Below are 13,985 nucleotides of genomic sequence, written 5' to 3'. Positions count from 1 at the left end.
TAAAAGTAGGGCAGGGAAAGCCGTCAGTAACACATGCTAACACATGGTATCTGAACAGGACAGGGTCAAGTTCATACTCAGAACCACATGGGTGCTGTGAAGTACGGTGATTTCTTACTGGTGTTGTGATGTCATTGTCTTGTAACATTAAAGCCAAGAATCCTCCCCACCCAAGGGCAATGCCAGTTTCCCAGAAGGCTCATTTCTCAGAGCCAAAGCTCCAAAGATGCCAATGCAACCCATGCTGATACTTAGTCTCATGTTATTTCCCAATTTTATGCTTAATTTGCTCCTTTTGGTTTTATGTATTTTGACAGAGCCAAGTGTATGTGGGGATTTCCCCAAAGTCCTTTAAATGCTATAAAACTTTAATATAGGGAGATAAAAACAACAATAAGCCATGCCTCCAAGCCTTCACATTTAGTTCTTTATTTCAGTTAGACACTAACCAGTTTTAGATACTGATTTAGATTTTCAAGTACTTGCACTGCTTTTAAATGCCCTTATGCCTTTCCTTACCCACCTCTTCCACCTGAAAGAAAATTTATTCCACTCATAAGATGGGCATGCAACACCCATTGATTGCACAAAATGGCATCTTTACAATTCCTAAACTGTCATCATAATGGCCTATATCGTGCATGAACCAATGAAATTTAATATGGTTCAGAATAAAACCAAGATCGAGGCCCAATTCCCAATTTTAGACATGCAACCCAAAATGTCTTTTGGAAAAAATGAAATAATGCTCCTGGAAGTCTGTGGAGTTAGTCTGTTTTCAGCATAATTGCCTTCTCTCAGCTTCCTAATACCCTTAAAACCTCCGAGAGTCTTTAATGGACAAAGTTCAACAAAAATACCTTCAAAGCAGATTAGTTCTAATTGTGTTTAATATTTGTTTGCTGATTTATTCAATAAACTACATTTGCTTAAAAAAAAAAAGAAATTCACTTAACTGCATGTCAGTCACCCAAATTTTAAGTGTACAAATGAAATGGAAAACATTTATTACACAAATTTAATTACAATTCTAAGAAATAAACATGCAAATTAGATGGAGTTCAATTTGCAGATGCTAATCCTCGTCCTTGATCTTGTTCCTCTTCTCCCCGATTTTCAGTCTGTGCCTCTCCTTGGTTCCTAGGGAGCCAGGCAGCGAGAGGTTTGGTTTTTCACAGTCGGAGGATCACTGTTTTAAAGAAGCGTTATATTTAGCACATCTGGCATAGTAGCAGTAAACAAATATTATAGTCTTTGTAACACTTTTGCGCAGGTGCCTTCTCTCGATTTTATTAGGTCTGTGCCTTCCAAGCCAGCGCGTTCATTACACCTGAAATGACCCATCTCGACGATGGAGGGGTCCCTAGACAGAAGTTATGAATTAATGTTTCAAAAAACAAACTCCAAGTGAGCCCAATATAGGGGAAAATTACTATTTGCAAAATAATGTGATTCCAGGGCTTAAATTACATTCTCTTGACCAAGAACAACCTCTTTTATTACTTTTTTATTTCCTGGAGGTTTTCCCTGGAGGCTCCCCACCCAGAAAGTGTTGCCAACTCAAGTTGCAGCAGGACCAAGGTTGCGTTTTTGTACATGTGCAGCTCCGGAGGGGAAGGGGCGGGGGCGGGCGGCGAGGGGAGAATAACTAACCACTCGGTCCTGCAAAGACATCTGTTTCTCATCTCCGTTTGCTGTAGCAAAGGAGAAGAAAGTCTCTTGCAAAGGGTGGGAAAGGCACAGATTTTTTTTTAATCACACGCACACACAACAACAACAAAACTAAACCAAATAAAAAACGAGGAGACATCTCAGAAGGTTGCAGAGCGAATACATTATTCGGCTGGAACCAAGCCGCCAGGGCTGGGGCGGGAGCCCGGGAGCGCGTGGGGTCTGGGCTGCGGGCTGGAGCGGGGCCCGCGTGTCCCCGGGCACCGGGAGGGGAGGGGAGGAGAGCGAGGAGGGCGGGCGGGAAGGAGGGAAGGAGGCAGGGGGCGGGCTGGGGTGGGGGTGAGGGGAAGGCGCCCCGTGTGCTGCCTGAGGAGCGGCGGCGGCGGCGGGAGCAGAGGGAGGGAGGGAGAGCGGGCGCGCTTGTCATGTTGCCTCTCTCACCCTGGGGGCATCCTGCAGAACCTCTCCTCGGAAATCCACGGGGAAATGGCAAACAGGATTGACGGGTTTCACACGCTCCTCGCTAGACAGAGCCGCTCATTACCATAACCGTCTGCAGCGACGGCGGCGCAGCGCCCCAGTCGCGGCGGCGGGACCTGCCGGGACCCTCGCCCGCCGCGCACCAGCGGTCACCTCCGATCGGACTGCCGGGCCGGGACCGGCGCGAGCGTGCACCAGCGGCCGGGCTGGCGCCGATCCCAGAGCGGACAAGCGGCAGCCCGAGCGCTGCGGCCGCCGCCTCCCGGCTGACCCCGCGGTAAGAGCCGGGCCGGGCGCGGGCGGCGGGGCGGAGGGCCAAGGCTGGTGGGGGGCGAGGCCGGTCCCCCGGGCGTCTGCTCGCGCGGACCTGCACCCACGCGGCCTCCCGCGCGCCCTCCTGGCACCAGGCCTACGCCGGGGTCACCGACTAGACGCGCACCGGCCGCCGCGGGATCGGGGGCGGCGCGAGGGCCAGGGCACAGCTGGGCGCAGAGGCGGCGCGGGCTTTTCCCGGGGCTGGCGTGCGCCGTGGCGCCTCTACCCGGGCGGGAACCGCCGCCGCCTCTAGGGCTACTCCGGCTGCCGCCAGCGCGCACCGAGCCGACTCAAGGGGCGAGTGGCGACGGCAGCTCTGGTGAGACCTCAGGGTCCTCGGTGGTCGCTTATTCCTTTGCCCTAGGGGACGGGGGTCAGTAGGAGGGATGCCCCCGGTCTGATCGCCGCGGCGCTTGGCAGGTGGGGAGGAAGGGATTGTGGATGTCAGGAGCGCGCGTTTGCAAGAAAAGGGAATAGCTGCAGGAGCTGACACCTTCTGTCCCCCCTGCCACCTCCGCCCCCGCACCCTCCTCCCCGGCAGCCGAGCCGCGCTGCGGGCGGCGGCGGCTCCCCTGTCCTCAGCTCACCTCCCCGGCGGGCTCGGCTGCTGCCCGCCTGGTCCACGCCTCCGCCTCTCTCCTCCCTTCCTCCCCTCCCGCCTCCTCGGCCCTAGCAACTTTCCGGAGTGCCCGGCTGGGGCCGCCAAGGCGGGGGGAGAGGCAGCCCCGCGGCTGAGGGGGGCGCGGACAGGGCGGACGCCTGCGGGAAGCGCCGGCCGTGTCCCCGCCGCCCGCGTCCAACGGTTGCGCAGGGCGCTCCCGCAGCCGCGGGCTCCGAGTGGGTTTGGCCGGCGAGGGAGGGCCGGGCAGGCATCTGCTGCGGGCTGGAGCGCGGGGCCGGGGCCAGCCTCGCCAGAGCCCTGCCAACCGCCGTGAGTCATTTCCTTGGAATCCTACCTTAGGTGTTTATTTCCCTTAGAAGGAAACTTGGTTTAAAAAAAAAAACAGAAGAAGAAGAAGAAAAGAAAGAAAGAGTAATAATAGCTCTTATTCTTCAGGAGAGGCGCACGGCTCTGGCACAGTGGAAAGACAACTTGCCTTTGTTCCCAGACACTTGGGGTGTTGTTTACTTTCTCCTGCGGCCGGCGGCCAGCAGAGCTGGGCTGGCTGCCCTGGGGAGGGTATCAGGGGCTGTGGCACCGATCCCTGGGGGTGTGTCATGTGTGGGAGCATGGACGAGGTGGCTGCTGTCGGGTTCTCCAAACTTCGGACCCCAGTCTTGGACCTGGGATGGGGAGATCTGACGCCGGGGCTCGGAGCCCAGGCACCCCTTTGGCCCCCTCAGGCCCAGAAGCCGCATTCCCAGCGCCGCGGGACCCGGCCTAAAGCTCTTGGCCTTTTGGAGCTGCAGCTGAGAAATGTACTTCCCAGGGCAGACAGGTGTGCTGCAGGGACTGGCAGAAAAGCAACATCTGTCTATTTAGAAGGGTCGCAGGATTTTATTCTGCTCACCCAGCCCCTTCCACTACTGGACAAGCTGTGAAGATCCGGTGAGGGACAACGAGGTCAAGGGCTTGATTCCACCTGGGCAGGACATTTAAGACTGGCAGTGTCAAAGGTGCATTGAAAATATCAGGCCTTTACCTCTCTGCTTTTCAGTATTGGGATCAGACCTCTAATTGCTATAATGCTCTTAATCAAATGTTCTCCAGTTTCCAATGATGGATGGGGGTAGGGGTGGGCAAAGAATGACCAGGAGCCCCTGTCAGATTCAAGGTGCCACTGAATCTGTAGCTACCTTGTTCCATGTACCAGCCACTCCTATTAGCACCATCATGGCTCCCAGGAAAGGACAAGCTGAACTAATCTGGAAAAACCAAATTGTATAGAAATGCCTGGTAACTGTACTACAAACATTTGCCGGAAAAGCTTGACATTTTAGCCCTCAGCCTTCTGGGAATGCTTGAGGTGTCATTCCACTACATGCACTTGGCTGACAAAACAAGACAGGCAGGAGCCTGAGAATAACAGGTTAGGGCCTTTTCATTTTTTGTTTTTTAAACCCATGTATAGACAAAACACACTTTAACGCCCTTCTTTTGAATCCACTGACCTCTGATGTTAAAAAAACAAATTTTGCCGTAAAAGTACATCTTTGTCACTATATTTAATATTAATAGCACATAAATTTGTGGATTTCAACTTGTGAATTCAGTAGCAGAATTATAATGTAAATCCCATCATGCAGAGAATAATGACAGTTTGGATCCATATGTATAATACAAATAAAGAATCCTGTGAAATTGGTGCTTAGCGCCACATACTCCAATTTTTCATTTCTGTTAAACTTGCCTTCTTAATTTGTTAACATTCCATTGTAAATAGACTAGGAAGACTCAGTTGCAAATTCTCCTCCCCGCTCCTGAATAATCCCCTCTCATTTATATTTTATTCAGACTTACATAAATCACTTGTGGAACTCAGCCTCTCCAGTTTAGGATTTTGTGTGTAAAAGTTTCCAATTCAAAAAAGAAAAGCTTACTGAAATTAGATATCCTAAAGGAAGCAGCAGCCAAGATTAAAAACGATTATGCCATGTTTCAAGTTCAAATGCATAATGATAGAATTTTACGTGCTGGAAACAATACTAACAAATAGAAACACTGAAATCCTTAACAACCAAAAAAGTTACAACAATAAGTCATTAAAATGTAAACAAACTCTTAGTAACATGAAACAGCACAGGCCCCATATAATGTTCTATTAAACAGAGGTAATTGCTGCGAGGGGCCTGCAAATGCTTTACTCTCTTAAGTGGCATGGATTTGTCAACCTGGTTAGGTTTATGTGTAATAAAAGTTCGACACAGGCACAAAGCTTGGATCTTATTCCCAGAATCCAGCACAAAAGTGAGTGTAAATTTCAAGCTGGAAAATACTGTTGGCAGTCCATAAGAGAGGGCTACTGACTCAGAAAAAGCTATAATTCATGTGCTTCTGGCAATAGCACTTCCTGATACAATTGTCTCTTAGAATAGGTTAAGAAATTGGACCATTTCATGGGAGTCTTCCAGGGAATAAATTATCATGAGGTTTGATACCTTGTTTGGATGCTGAGTTTGAAGGGTGATAGACAGAATGGCTTACTTTGTTAAATCAGTCGTCTAAATTTCTTGGTTCATGACTCAAGGAATAAAATAAATGGCTTGCCCCACCACTTCTTTTTAGAGAATGAATTGAACCTCTTTTTTTTTTCTCTTGTAACAAGATTTTCTAATAAGTGTTTGCTGCTGCCTCTATGGAGGGCATTTTACAAAAGAAGGCCTAGATGTTTTAGCAGCCCAAATCAGCTGGCTCTGAACTCCAGCCGCTGACCTGGACACCTCCCCTGTCTGTCAGAAGGGCTTGCTTCATTCTTCAATGCGGTTGGGACAGAATTCAGGATCCAGAGAGAAGCCTGGGTGAAGGATGAAATCATTGCTGCCAAGAGCTGCCCTGTTAGCCAGAAGGACATTGGCACTTTAATGAAGCCATTTCGCTTTCCCTGGTGTTTTTCCTCGCTTTTACCTGGAAGTGGACTCTTGTTCTAACATGTAGGTAATACTAATCTCCCCTGAGAAAATGGTAGATTCAACCTTTCCCCCAAACATTACGAGCTGTATAAGTTGGAGAAGAAAGCAAGAACTAGACCCGTAGTGTATATCTGAAAGACAATCAATCTTCAGAAGGCAGGCCTGACACCACTCTTTGTGACAGTTCTTTAAACGGCAAAGTGAGAGAGCCGAGGTTTGGGTCTCCTAAAGGAATCGTGGTTAATAGGCACCGAGGCTGCTCTGCTGTCACCACTGATCTATGGCCCCAGGTCTTTTTACTTTAGTTTCAGAGCCTCATCTCCCTTGAACTCACTCTTGACCCTAGCTTGAGCCCTACTTAGGACCAAGTGAAGACACGGAGCCCACATGGAAATGGCCACCACCACCTGTGTTAGGGAGGAGCCCAGGTCGCATCACAGACCAGGGAGGCTCCCAGTCCCCGTGCAGGCCCTGGGGGAGGACGTGAACTGGAGAGAAGGGCAATGGTGTGTTGCCTCTTGGAAAGTTCCTGCCTTGTGTCTGGGCTTTGCAGTGTAAGGAGTTGTCGGCTGCCTCTGGCCCTGAAGCCCTGGCTCCTGTTTAATATTCTGCCTGCTCCGCTGATGTTGTGCTTGGCTCCTGTGGGACTGCAACTCACGGCTTGAAACTGGAGCCAATTTTCTGTCTTCATCTCTCAGTGTTTTGACTGGAGGCAGATCCAGTTCAGGCCGATCAGGGCTGGTGGAAACAACTACCAAGTGTGTCTCTGTCTGCTTTGCTTTGGGAGAAGAAAGTGGAGGGAGCCCCAGAATGTTGTAGAGGAACTGGCCCTGCGGAAACGAGAGGAGGAGGGGGCAAGGGGCAGCGGAACAGACAGAACTCGAGAGCATCAGTAGGGATTACGGTGGAGATTTCTGCCTCCCCCACCCTTTTCTTTTGATTGATTAGCGGATTTCATCAAAGGAGACTCTCCGGGGATTGACTAGAAAATTGATTTTGCCTTGTTAATAGAAAGGAAGCGCAAGGGTTTTGGCCTTGCCTCTTAGCGGTACATTTTCTGCAGGAAGGTCAGGAGGAAAATGTGTTCGGGAGGCGAAGCAGCTGTCTCGAAGAGGGCTGAGGGGAATCTGAGAACAATAAGAAATGGGGTTTTAAAGATCCGCCCATGAAATGCAGATTGCTGAACACAGAGGCTGAGCTAATCGCAGCAAGAGAGTTTGCTGAGGTTTTCTTTGAAAAAATAATAAAATGTTTCAGGGTGAAGGGGAGGACTGAGCAGTAAAAGTTTCCCAAAGCAAAGGAATGAAGATGCCAAGGCCGTCCCCTGGCTTGCTCTTGATTAGGGCTGTTTTCTTTTTTTTCAGGTCTGAGGCTGTCAGAGATGACTCTGGTTCTGTCCATGAATAGATTCTGCGAGCCCATTGTCTCAGAAGGAGCTGCTGAAATTGCCGGGTACCAGACACTATGGGAGGCTGACAGCTACGGAGGCCCGAGCCCCCAGGGGCCAGCACAGGCTCCTCTGCAAGGAGACCGGGGAGCTGGTCCCCCGCTGGCAGGTACTGCCCTTGACCTTCCTCTGCTGCCCTCTGAGGCCAGACTGGTGGGCGGGGGTGGTGTCTATGGCGCCCTCCTGAGCTGAGAGAGCGCCTGCTCCAGGGACTTCCCAGGCTGCCTGTACACCTCTTGTGTGTAAGAGAGCCCAGGGCTCCAGGGAGAGGACCAGAGGTGGTATTTAAATTGCATTCAAATCCGAGTCTACATATGCTTCTGCTTCCTGTATGTCATGTGTCTATATTTTTAAGAGAACCAAACCAGATTTTGAAACTCTTGGATTTTGGTTTTCTACCCTGTATGGTTCTCTCAGAGCTACACAAGCCCTAGTGGCCTTGACAGTGAAATCTTTATCCCAAGAGACAGAGAGGAATCTGCACTTGGGGCCAGCAGCTATGTGTCTCTTCTTTTTATTAAACACGCAATTGGCTTTGGTATTGTAGGAAAAAATATTTTTCAAAGCCCAGAAAACAGAAATATGTTCTTCCTGATTTTCTTTATTCTTATATTCTAAGGTAGGTTCCTTTGGATTTTTGTGTAGTACTAGCAATTAAAAAAAACAACAACTATTTTTTGGCCAAAAAAGGTATTCGTTGAAGTCTGTTTTTGCTGAAAAGGATTCAAAGCTGTGGTTTTTAAAAATTAGACCCTACTTTTATTCATGGTTGACATGTTAAATTTTTGAGAGCAAAAAGGGTTTTGTTACCCCAAATTTTAATTTACAATTTTAAAAATTTGAATTTCATCTTTTGAAAGAGGCAGTGTTATAAATCCAAGGTGTAGGTAATGATGTGTTTACTTACCTAGAGCCAAAAATATTTTAAAGTCATTTGGTTATGAGTGCCTACAGGTAAATATGTATACATTTGAACAGTGGTGTTATGTTATCATGGATTTAATTAAACAATTGAATAAATACTAATATTATCTCAGAGTTGTTACACTCCTCCCCTTTGTGAATTTTGCTGTTTGCCTGTGCATAGAATTAAGATTCTGAGTATTTAGTAAATGCTGAAATATGTCATTTTCCTGTATAATTGTCTAGAAATCCTTGCCTGGCCTGGGTCACAGGATTCCGAATGATAGCAACTATTAAGACAAATGTTTATTTTTAATCACCACATGTACAGACAAATACGTAGCCAAGTTATCTTCTAGAAGGAAAGGAAAGTATTTTGTTTGGAGAACCTCTGGCAAACCGCATGTCATTTGTCATATCTGATTTATTACCACAGGATCACATTACAGGGGAATTTCAAATCCTATAACAACATCCAAGATCACATACTTTAAGAGGAAGTATGTGGAAGAAGAGGATTTTCACCCACCACTCAGCAGCTGTAGCCATAAAGTATGTTTTTTTAATAGTCATTATTTTTATTAAGAGTTTAAGATACTAAGTAACAGTCGCTTGATCCATTTCCAGAAATTAAATTGTTCCACCCAAGCAATGAAAATGAGCCACTTCTCAAGCAGAGCAATATTAATCGTTGTCACTTTTTTGGGTCCTGTGTTATTTTTCACGAGTATTTGAAGAAAGAGCTAGCAAGAGCTCCTCTGCTCAGAAATAACAAAATTATATAATCCATGGAACGTCTTTTTTACTAATGATTTAATTTTTCTCAAATGGCATTAAGGGTTGTGGTGATTCTGCACTTTCACATACGCAGAAATGCACTTCTTCTTTCCTGACATGCTTCCCCTTTCTGAGCTCGAGCTCCTCTGGCTGGTGCCACTTCTGTGTGTGCTCACATTGGGGTCGTTACTCAGGGCTTTTCCTGACCTCTTAGGAGTGGACTGTGAATGTGGGCACAAAAGTAGAAAGAGACACTTCATTGTGCATTCATTACATATGTTTAGTTTGTTAAAATATATAATTCATTCCCAAGAAAAGACCAAAGCTAACTTTTTTGCATGTATAAGAAGAAAATAATGGGATCGGGAAAGTGCACAGAAGTATGAAACTGGCCATCTAAGCTTTTGCAATACCAGTTCGTTTTCCTTATGGTTATCTTCCTTCAAAAACTATCTGCTGATTTAATCAAGGAGGGTATAACCTAGACCATGGTTATCTGAAATACAGAGAGGATTTTTAATTTTTTAATACATCTTCCTCTCCCCTATCCCCGTCCTTTCAATGTTGCTTTGACCCCGCTCATAAAACGACATCAGCGTGGTGCATCGGCAGGTGCTGGGCTTTCCCCTGCATGGGTAGTTCCTACCTTTGGTCAGCCTGGGCTGGTTTAGTTTACAGCTCCTCGGGTTCTGCTACCAGTTGGTTTTTTTTATGACCTAGAAGAGCTGGACCCCAGGACACAGCAGTTTATTTCCTTTTTAGTTTCTGTGCTGTGGTTGTAGCCATTTTCCAGTTGCTACTGGATTTGTCCCATCACACAGTGATGGTATCACACAGCTCAGGAGGGAGTCCTCTAATTTCCTCTCTCTATCTCTTCTTCTGCCCGGCCCCAGAAGGAAACCTGCTTTGGTCCTTCAACTGACAGGTCCTTGTAGGGTCTGAGCCTCACTAATTATTCTTGTCCTCTGTCAAGCACGGATAATTGCAAGTATGAAACGCAGAGGGACAGCACTGAAAGGCAGATCTCATGGCTCCTTGATGGCTAGGCCAGGGTTTGAAGTACACTCATTATGACCTGCATCTTGGCATCTTTTTAAGAACATTTATTGATGTGCAGTGTATATGTATGTGTGCATGTGGTTGGTATACACACACATGTAAGCACAAGTATCATAAGAGTACAGCTTGATGCATTTCACAAAGGGAACATATCCATGTCACTAGCATCCAGATCAAGAAGCAACAGAACTAGCAACCCAGAGCCTTTCCATGTGTCCCCTTCTAGTCACTACCTCTGTGCCCTCCAGGGAAACTGCTCTCCTGACTTCTAACAGCACAGATTAGTTTTGCGTGTTTTGGGATTCCCTTCACGGGCCGTGAAAGAGTGAACAACCTGACCTGTCCCTGCTGAGGTCTGCATTGTGGCTGGATTCCCTGGTGCTTGACCACACCAATGAATCAGGAACGGGGGACGGCATGCTAAATGAACCTGGGGGAAACAAGACCACCACATTCCCAGACCTGGAAAACTGCCAAGAAAGAAATGTGCTGTGATAATATTTGTCTATAGTCCATTTTCTAAGTTTTCTCTTCCTTTTTTGATTTTTAGACCATCTCGATTTTTGAGGAGCGAGCCCACATCCTTTACATGTCCTTAGAAAAGCTAAAGTTTATCGATGATCCTGAAGTGTACCTCCGAAGATCTGTCCTTATAAACAATTTGATGAAAAGGATCCATGGAGAGATTATCATGCAGAATAACTGGTGCTTTCCTGCCTGCTCTTTCAATGGCACCTCTGCCCAAGAGTGGTTTATGGCTCAAGACTGTCCTTATCGAAAACGACCGAGGATGGCCAAAGAGGAGTGTGAAAAATTTCATGCCTGCTGCTTTTACCAAGAATGTGGTGGTCACTACCTAAATTTACCCCTTTCTGTCAATGCTAATGTCGGAAGTGCCTCCACCACTGCCTCCTCTTCCCCCTCCTCCGCTTCCTCCTCATCTTCCTCTTCCTCTCCCCCTCTGCCTTTACCGAGTTGTTCCCACCAGGTGGATTTTGATGTAGGCAGCGCACCTATTTACAAGGGTGATGACCAGATACCTGCCAATGAAATCTTTGTTACCAATATCAGGTCCCTTGGTGTTCAGGAAAAGGCCAAATTAAATGATGAGAAAGCAAATAATGACACCAACAGGGATGGCGGCCCCCTAAGCCATGAACCTGTGGGAAATGACCTGGCTTTTGAGTGCAAAGGCCAATTTTATGATTATTTTGAGACTGGATATAATGACAAAAACAATGTGAGTGAGTCTTGGAAAAAGTCCTTAAGGAAAAAGGAGCCTTCACCAAGTAACAAACTGTGCTGCGGCGAAGGAAGTAACATATGAGCCATCTTTTCACCGAAACTTTGAAGCATGCACAGCATGATCAATTAGCTCTCATAAATTTTATTTTGAATGGATTTTATAGTTTTGTACAACTGATAAAATTATGCCATGAACATGCCGTGTCGTTTTAATGCCTGGAGAGCAGATTGCATAAAACATCTGTATAGTCGGCATCAGCAAGCTACTGATCAATGTGGTGATTTTACCAAGAAAACAGTTGACTTAATGCTTAAAACTACACCTTAGTTTTCCTACAGAAGAGATCGGTAGATTAGACTGGGGGACGATGTCTCCTTGTGATATTTCCTTTACCCCCAAGGAGCCTGTCACTAGCTAAGAAACTTCAACATGTTTGCCAATTAATTAGGTAGTTATTTGGTAAGCAAATCAATATAACCAGCTAAGGATGTCTGCTTTTTCTATATGATGCGGTATTTTTGCTGAACAAAAGACTGAAGACAGGGAGCTGGATGAAATGGCTTCATGGTGCTGTTAAGTATTTGTATTTAACAGTCTTGTGTGACAGATGGAAATAGGATGTAACGTAATGAAACCCACCTGTCTAGGGGCGGCAACGAACAACACACGTGGAGGGTGACCCCTGCAAGTTCTTGGCAAGTTCTTGGCTTGCCTGTGATGGGTGATGAGGCTTTTAGAGAGGTGATACAGGGCGATTTTTGGTGCCTTACTTTATCTTAATTTTTGCCAGTGTGAAAATTAAGGATAAATCAGAGTTACAGCAGGGATTCAACAAACAGGAAAAAAACAAAAACACAGGGTGGATCAATATTGTTTGGAAACTGTTAACTTCGAGCTGTTGCGTTCAACTTTTGATTCGACATCTCTATTCTTCCTTTATTTTTGATGCCCAATTGCTTTTGGATTCGGCATTTTTAGAAAGGGATGGAGGAAACAATAGAGAGAGCTGTTAGAAACCAGCACTAGCTGCTTGAGCTTTTCTATGGCAACAGTCTGTTGCTGGGGTCTGGGTTTTTTGGGTTTTGGGTTGTTTTGTTTTGTTTTGTTTTCTTGTCCGATGAAGTTCATGAACCAGTGGCATGCATTATACTTTAATCTGTTTTGCATCATTTCACTCGTTTAGATTATAAACGCATGTGGTTTTTTATATATGACTTTTGCTGTTAATTAAGAAGCACAATGTTAATAAATGATGTGGTGATCAATAAGGTTTTATCTTAAAGAATGTAAAGATTTGAGTTTTTGGAGAGTTATTTTGGAGAAATGGGACTCAGTCGGCAATCGCTACTATGTATTTGGTCAATGTTTTTCTCAATAATTTCTTTAATTTGTACATTTGCAAGAGTGTTCAGAGTGCCACTCTGACCATCCTTCCTTCCACTCCGGCCAACTCCTCCTGCTAAACCGTATTCCAATTTCCAAGGTTACTAATTGACTTGAGCCTACTTAAACAATGCTTCACAGGAACCAAATGCCAAAAGGAGGAAATAAGTAAGTCCTCCCAGTTTCTCCAAGATAAAGCTTTTTTTATTATTGCTATTAATATTAAATATAGGTCTCATTCATACAGTGTATGAGTAGGATCATCATTTGGACAATGTCCACAAGGACCAATTTTTAAAACATGTTCTTGTGTTATGGCTAAATAGTCTAGTAATGTTTTGTCCTTTATTTTCAATATTTGATAAATATTTGATGTTGAAAACTTAGATGATAGATGCTTGTATATGAATGTGTTGTTGTAATAAAGTGAGGTTTTCTTGATATATATATTTATTAAAATGATCAAAATTCATTGATTTTCTTATTTTAATGATTATCGGCTTATGTTTCTCTTTTCCATTGCTCTTTCTCCTTTAAAAAACTCAAGATGTCTAGAAACTGTGGTGGGCCGTGGCCACACATTAGTTTTCAATATGCAAGAGGCCAATAAAACCCTTGAAGAGGCCAATCTGACAGGTGTTTCAGAATGGTCCTAGTTTGTAGGTTTAGATTTCTGTGGATTAAGAGCATAATGTTAGTAAATGATGTGGTTGGGGATCGATAAGCTTTTATCTGAAAGAATCTGAAAATTTTAGACTTTGCAAAATTTCTGAAAAAAATAGCATAATATGAAGCCATCAACACCGAATCCTAGTCAATTCCTTTAGGAAATGTCTAATTGTCAAGTGACCCTTATGTAAATGGCTCAAACAGCCACAGATCATTGCTAGTAGTGTTCCCTACAGTTCTGTATTAATGTTATCCTTAGTGGCTAATATTTTATTTGATAAGAGGGGAAAGCTAGTTGGAAACTAATTAATTTGTTAAATGTAGCATTCTTATTATGAGTGTAATATATCATGGAGATTTAAATATGAAAGAAAGGACTGATCCTTTCGCTTCTTAACAGCCCCCAGCATTCCCAGATAATGTTTTTCTTGATGGGCAAAGTCGTGCCATGATGGAGTTGGTGAT

General features: G+C 45.5%; 1 protein-coding gene and 1 long non-coding RNA gene across 6 annotated transcripts; one reads left to right on the top strand and one right to left on the bottom strand.

The window, feature by feature from the left end:
* Positions 1-405: 405 nt before the first annotated feature.
* On the bottom strand, positions 406-3,341 carry LOC139078943 (uncharacterized). Its single transcript, XR_011532144.1, has 3 exons — positions 3,054-3,341; positions 2,113-2,826; positions 406-1,189 (listed from the first exon to the last, which is right to left on the bottom strand). It is a non-coding gene; the product is annotated as an uncharacterized lncRNA (long non-coding RNA).
* On the top strand, positions 2,059-13,323 carry SERTAD4 (SERTA domain containing 4). Of its 5 annotated transcripts, none has more exons than XM_070591307.1 (4): positions 2,059-2,428; positions 7,401-7,592; positions 8,823-8,938; positions 10,773-13,323. In XM_070591307.1, exons 2-4 carry the CDS (start codon positions 7,418-7,420, stop codon positions 11,547-11,549), a joined length of 1,068 nt encoding a protein of 355 aa, XP_070447408.1. In that variant the 5' UTR covers positions 2,059-2,428; positions 7,401-7,417; the 3' UTR covers positions 11,550-13,323. The 5 variants fall into 5 exon arrangements, with proteins under 5 accessions (XP_070447408.1, XP_070447409.1, XP_008514886.2 ...); XM_070591308.1 differs by lacking the exon at positions 2,059-2,428 and adding an exon at positions 2,646-2,785; XM_008516664.2 differs by lacking the exon at positions 2,059-2,428 and adding an exon at positions 5,733-6,057.
* The last annotated feature ends 662 nt before the right edge of the window (positions 13,324-13,985 follow it).

This window comes from Equus przewalskii, chromosome 23 (genome assembly GCF_037783145.1).
Source record: "Equus przewalskii isolate Varuska chromosome 23, EquPr2, whole genome shotgun sequence".
Taxonomy (NCBI): Eukaryota; Metazoa; Chordata; class Mammalia; order Perissodactyla; family Equidae; genus Equus; species Equus przewalskii.
Note: the sequence above shows the minus strand (reverse complement) of the source record. Positions and strands in the feature narration are given on the sequence as shown.

What these genes read in the sequence shown, in the direction of transcription:
- SERTAD4 (XM_070591307.1), top strand. Translation starts at nt 7,418, where the DNA reads ATGACTCTGGTTCTGTCCATGAATAGATTCTGCGAGCCCATTGTCTCA. An exon ending in AGCTGGTCCCCCGCTGGCAG is followed by an intron (nt 7,593 to 8,822) that starts GTACTGCCCTTG and finishes TTATTACCACAG; the next exon opens with GATCACATTACAGGGGAATT. An exon ending in TCAGCAGCTGTAGCCATAAA is followed by an intron (nt 8,939 to 10,772) that starts GTATGTTTTTTT and finishes TTTGATTTTTAG; the next exon opens with ACCATCTCGATTTTTGAGGA.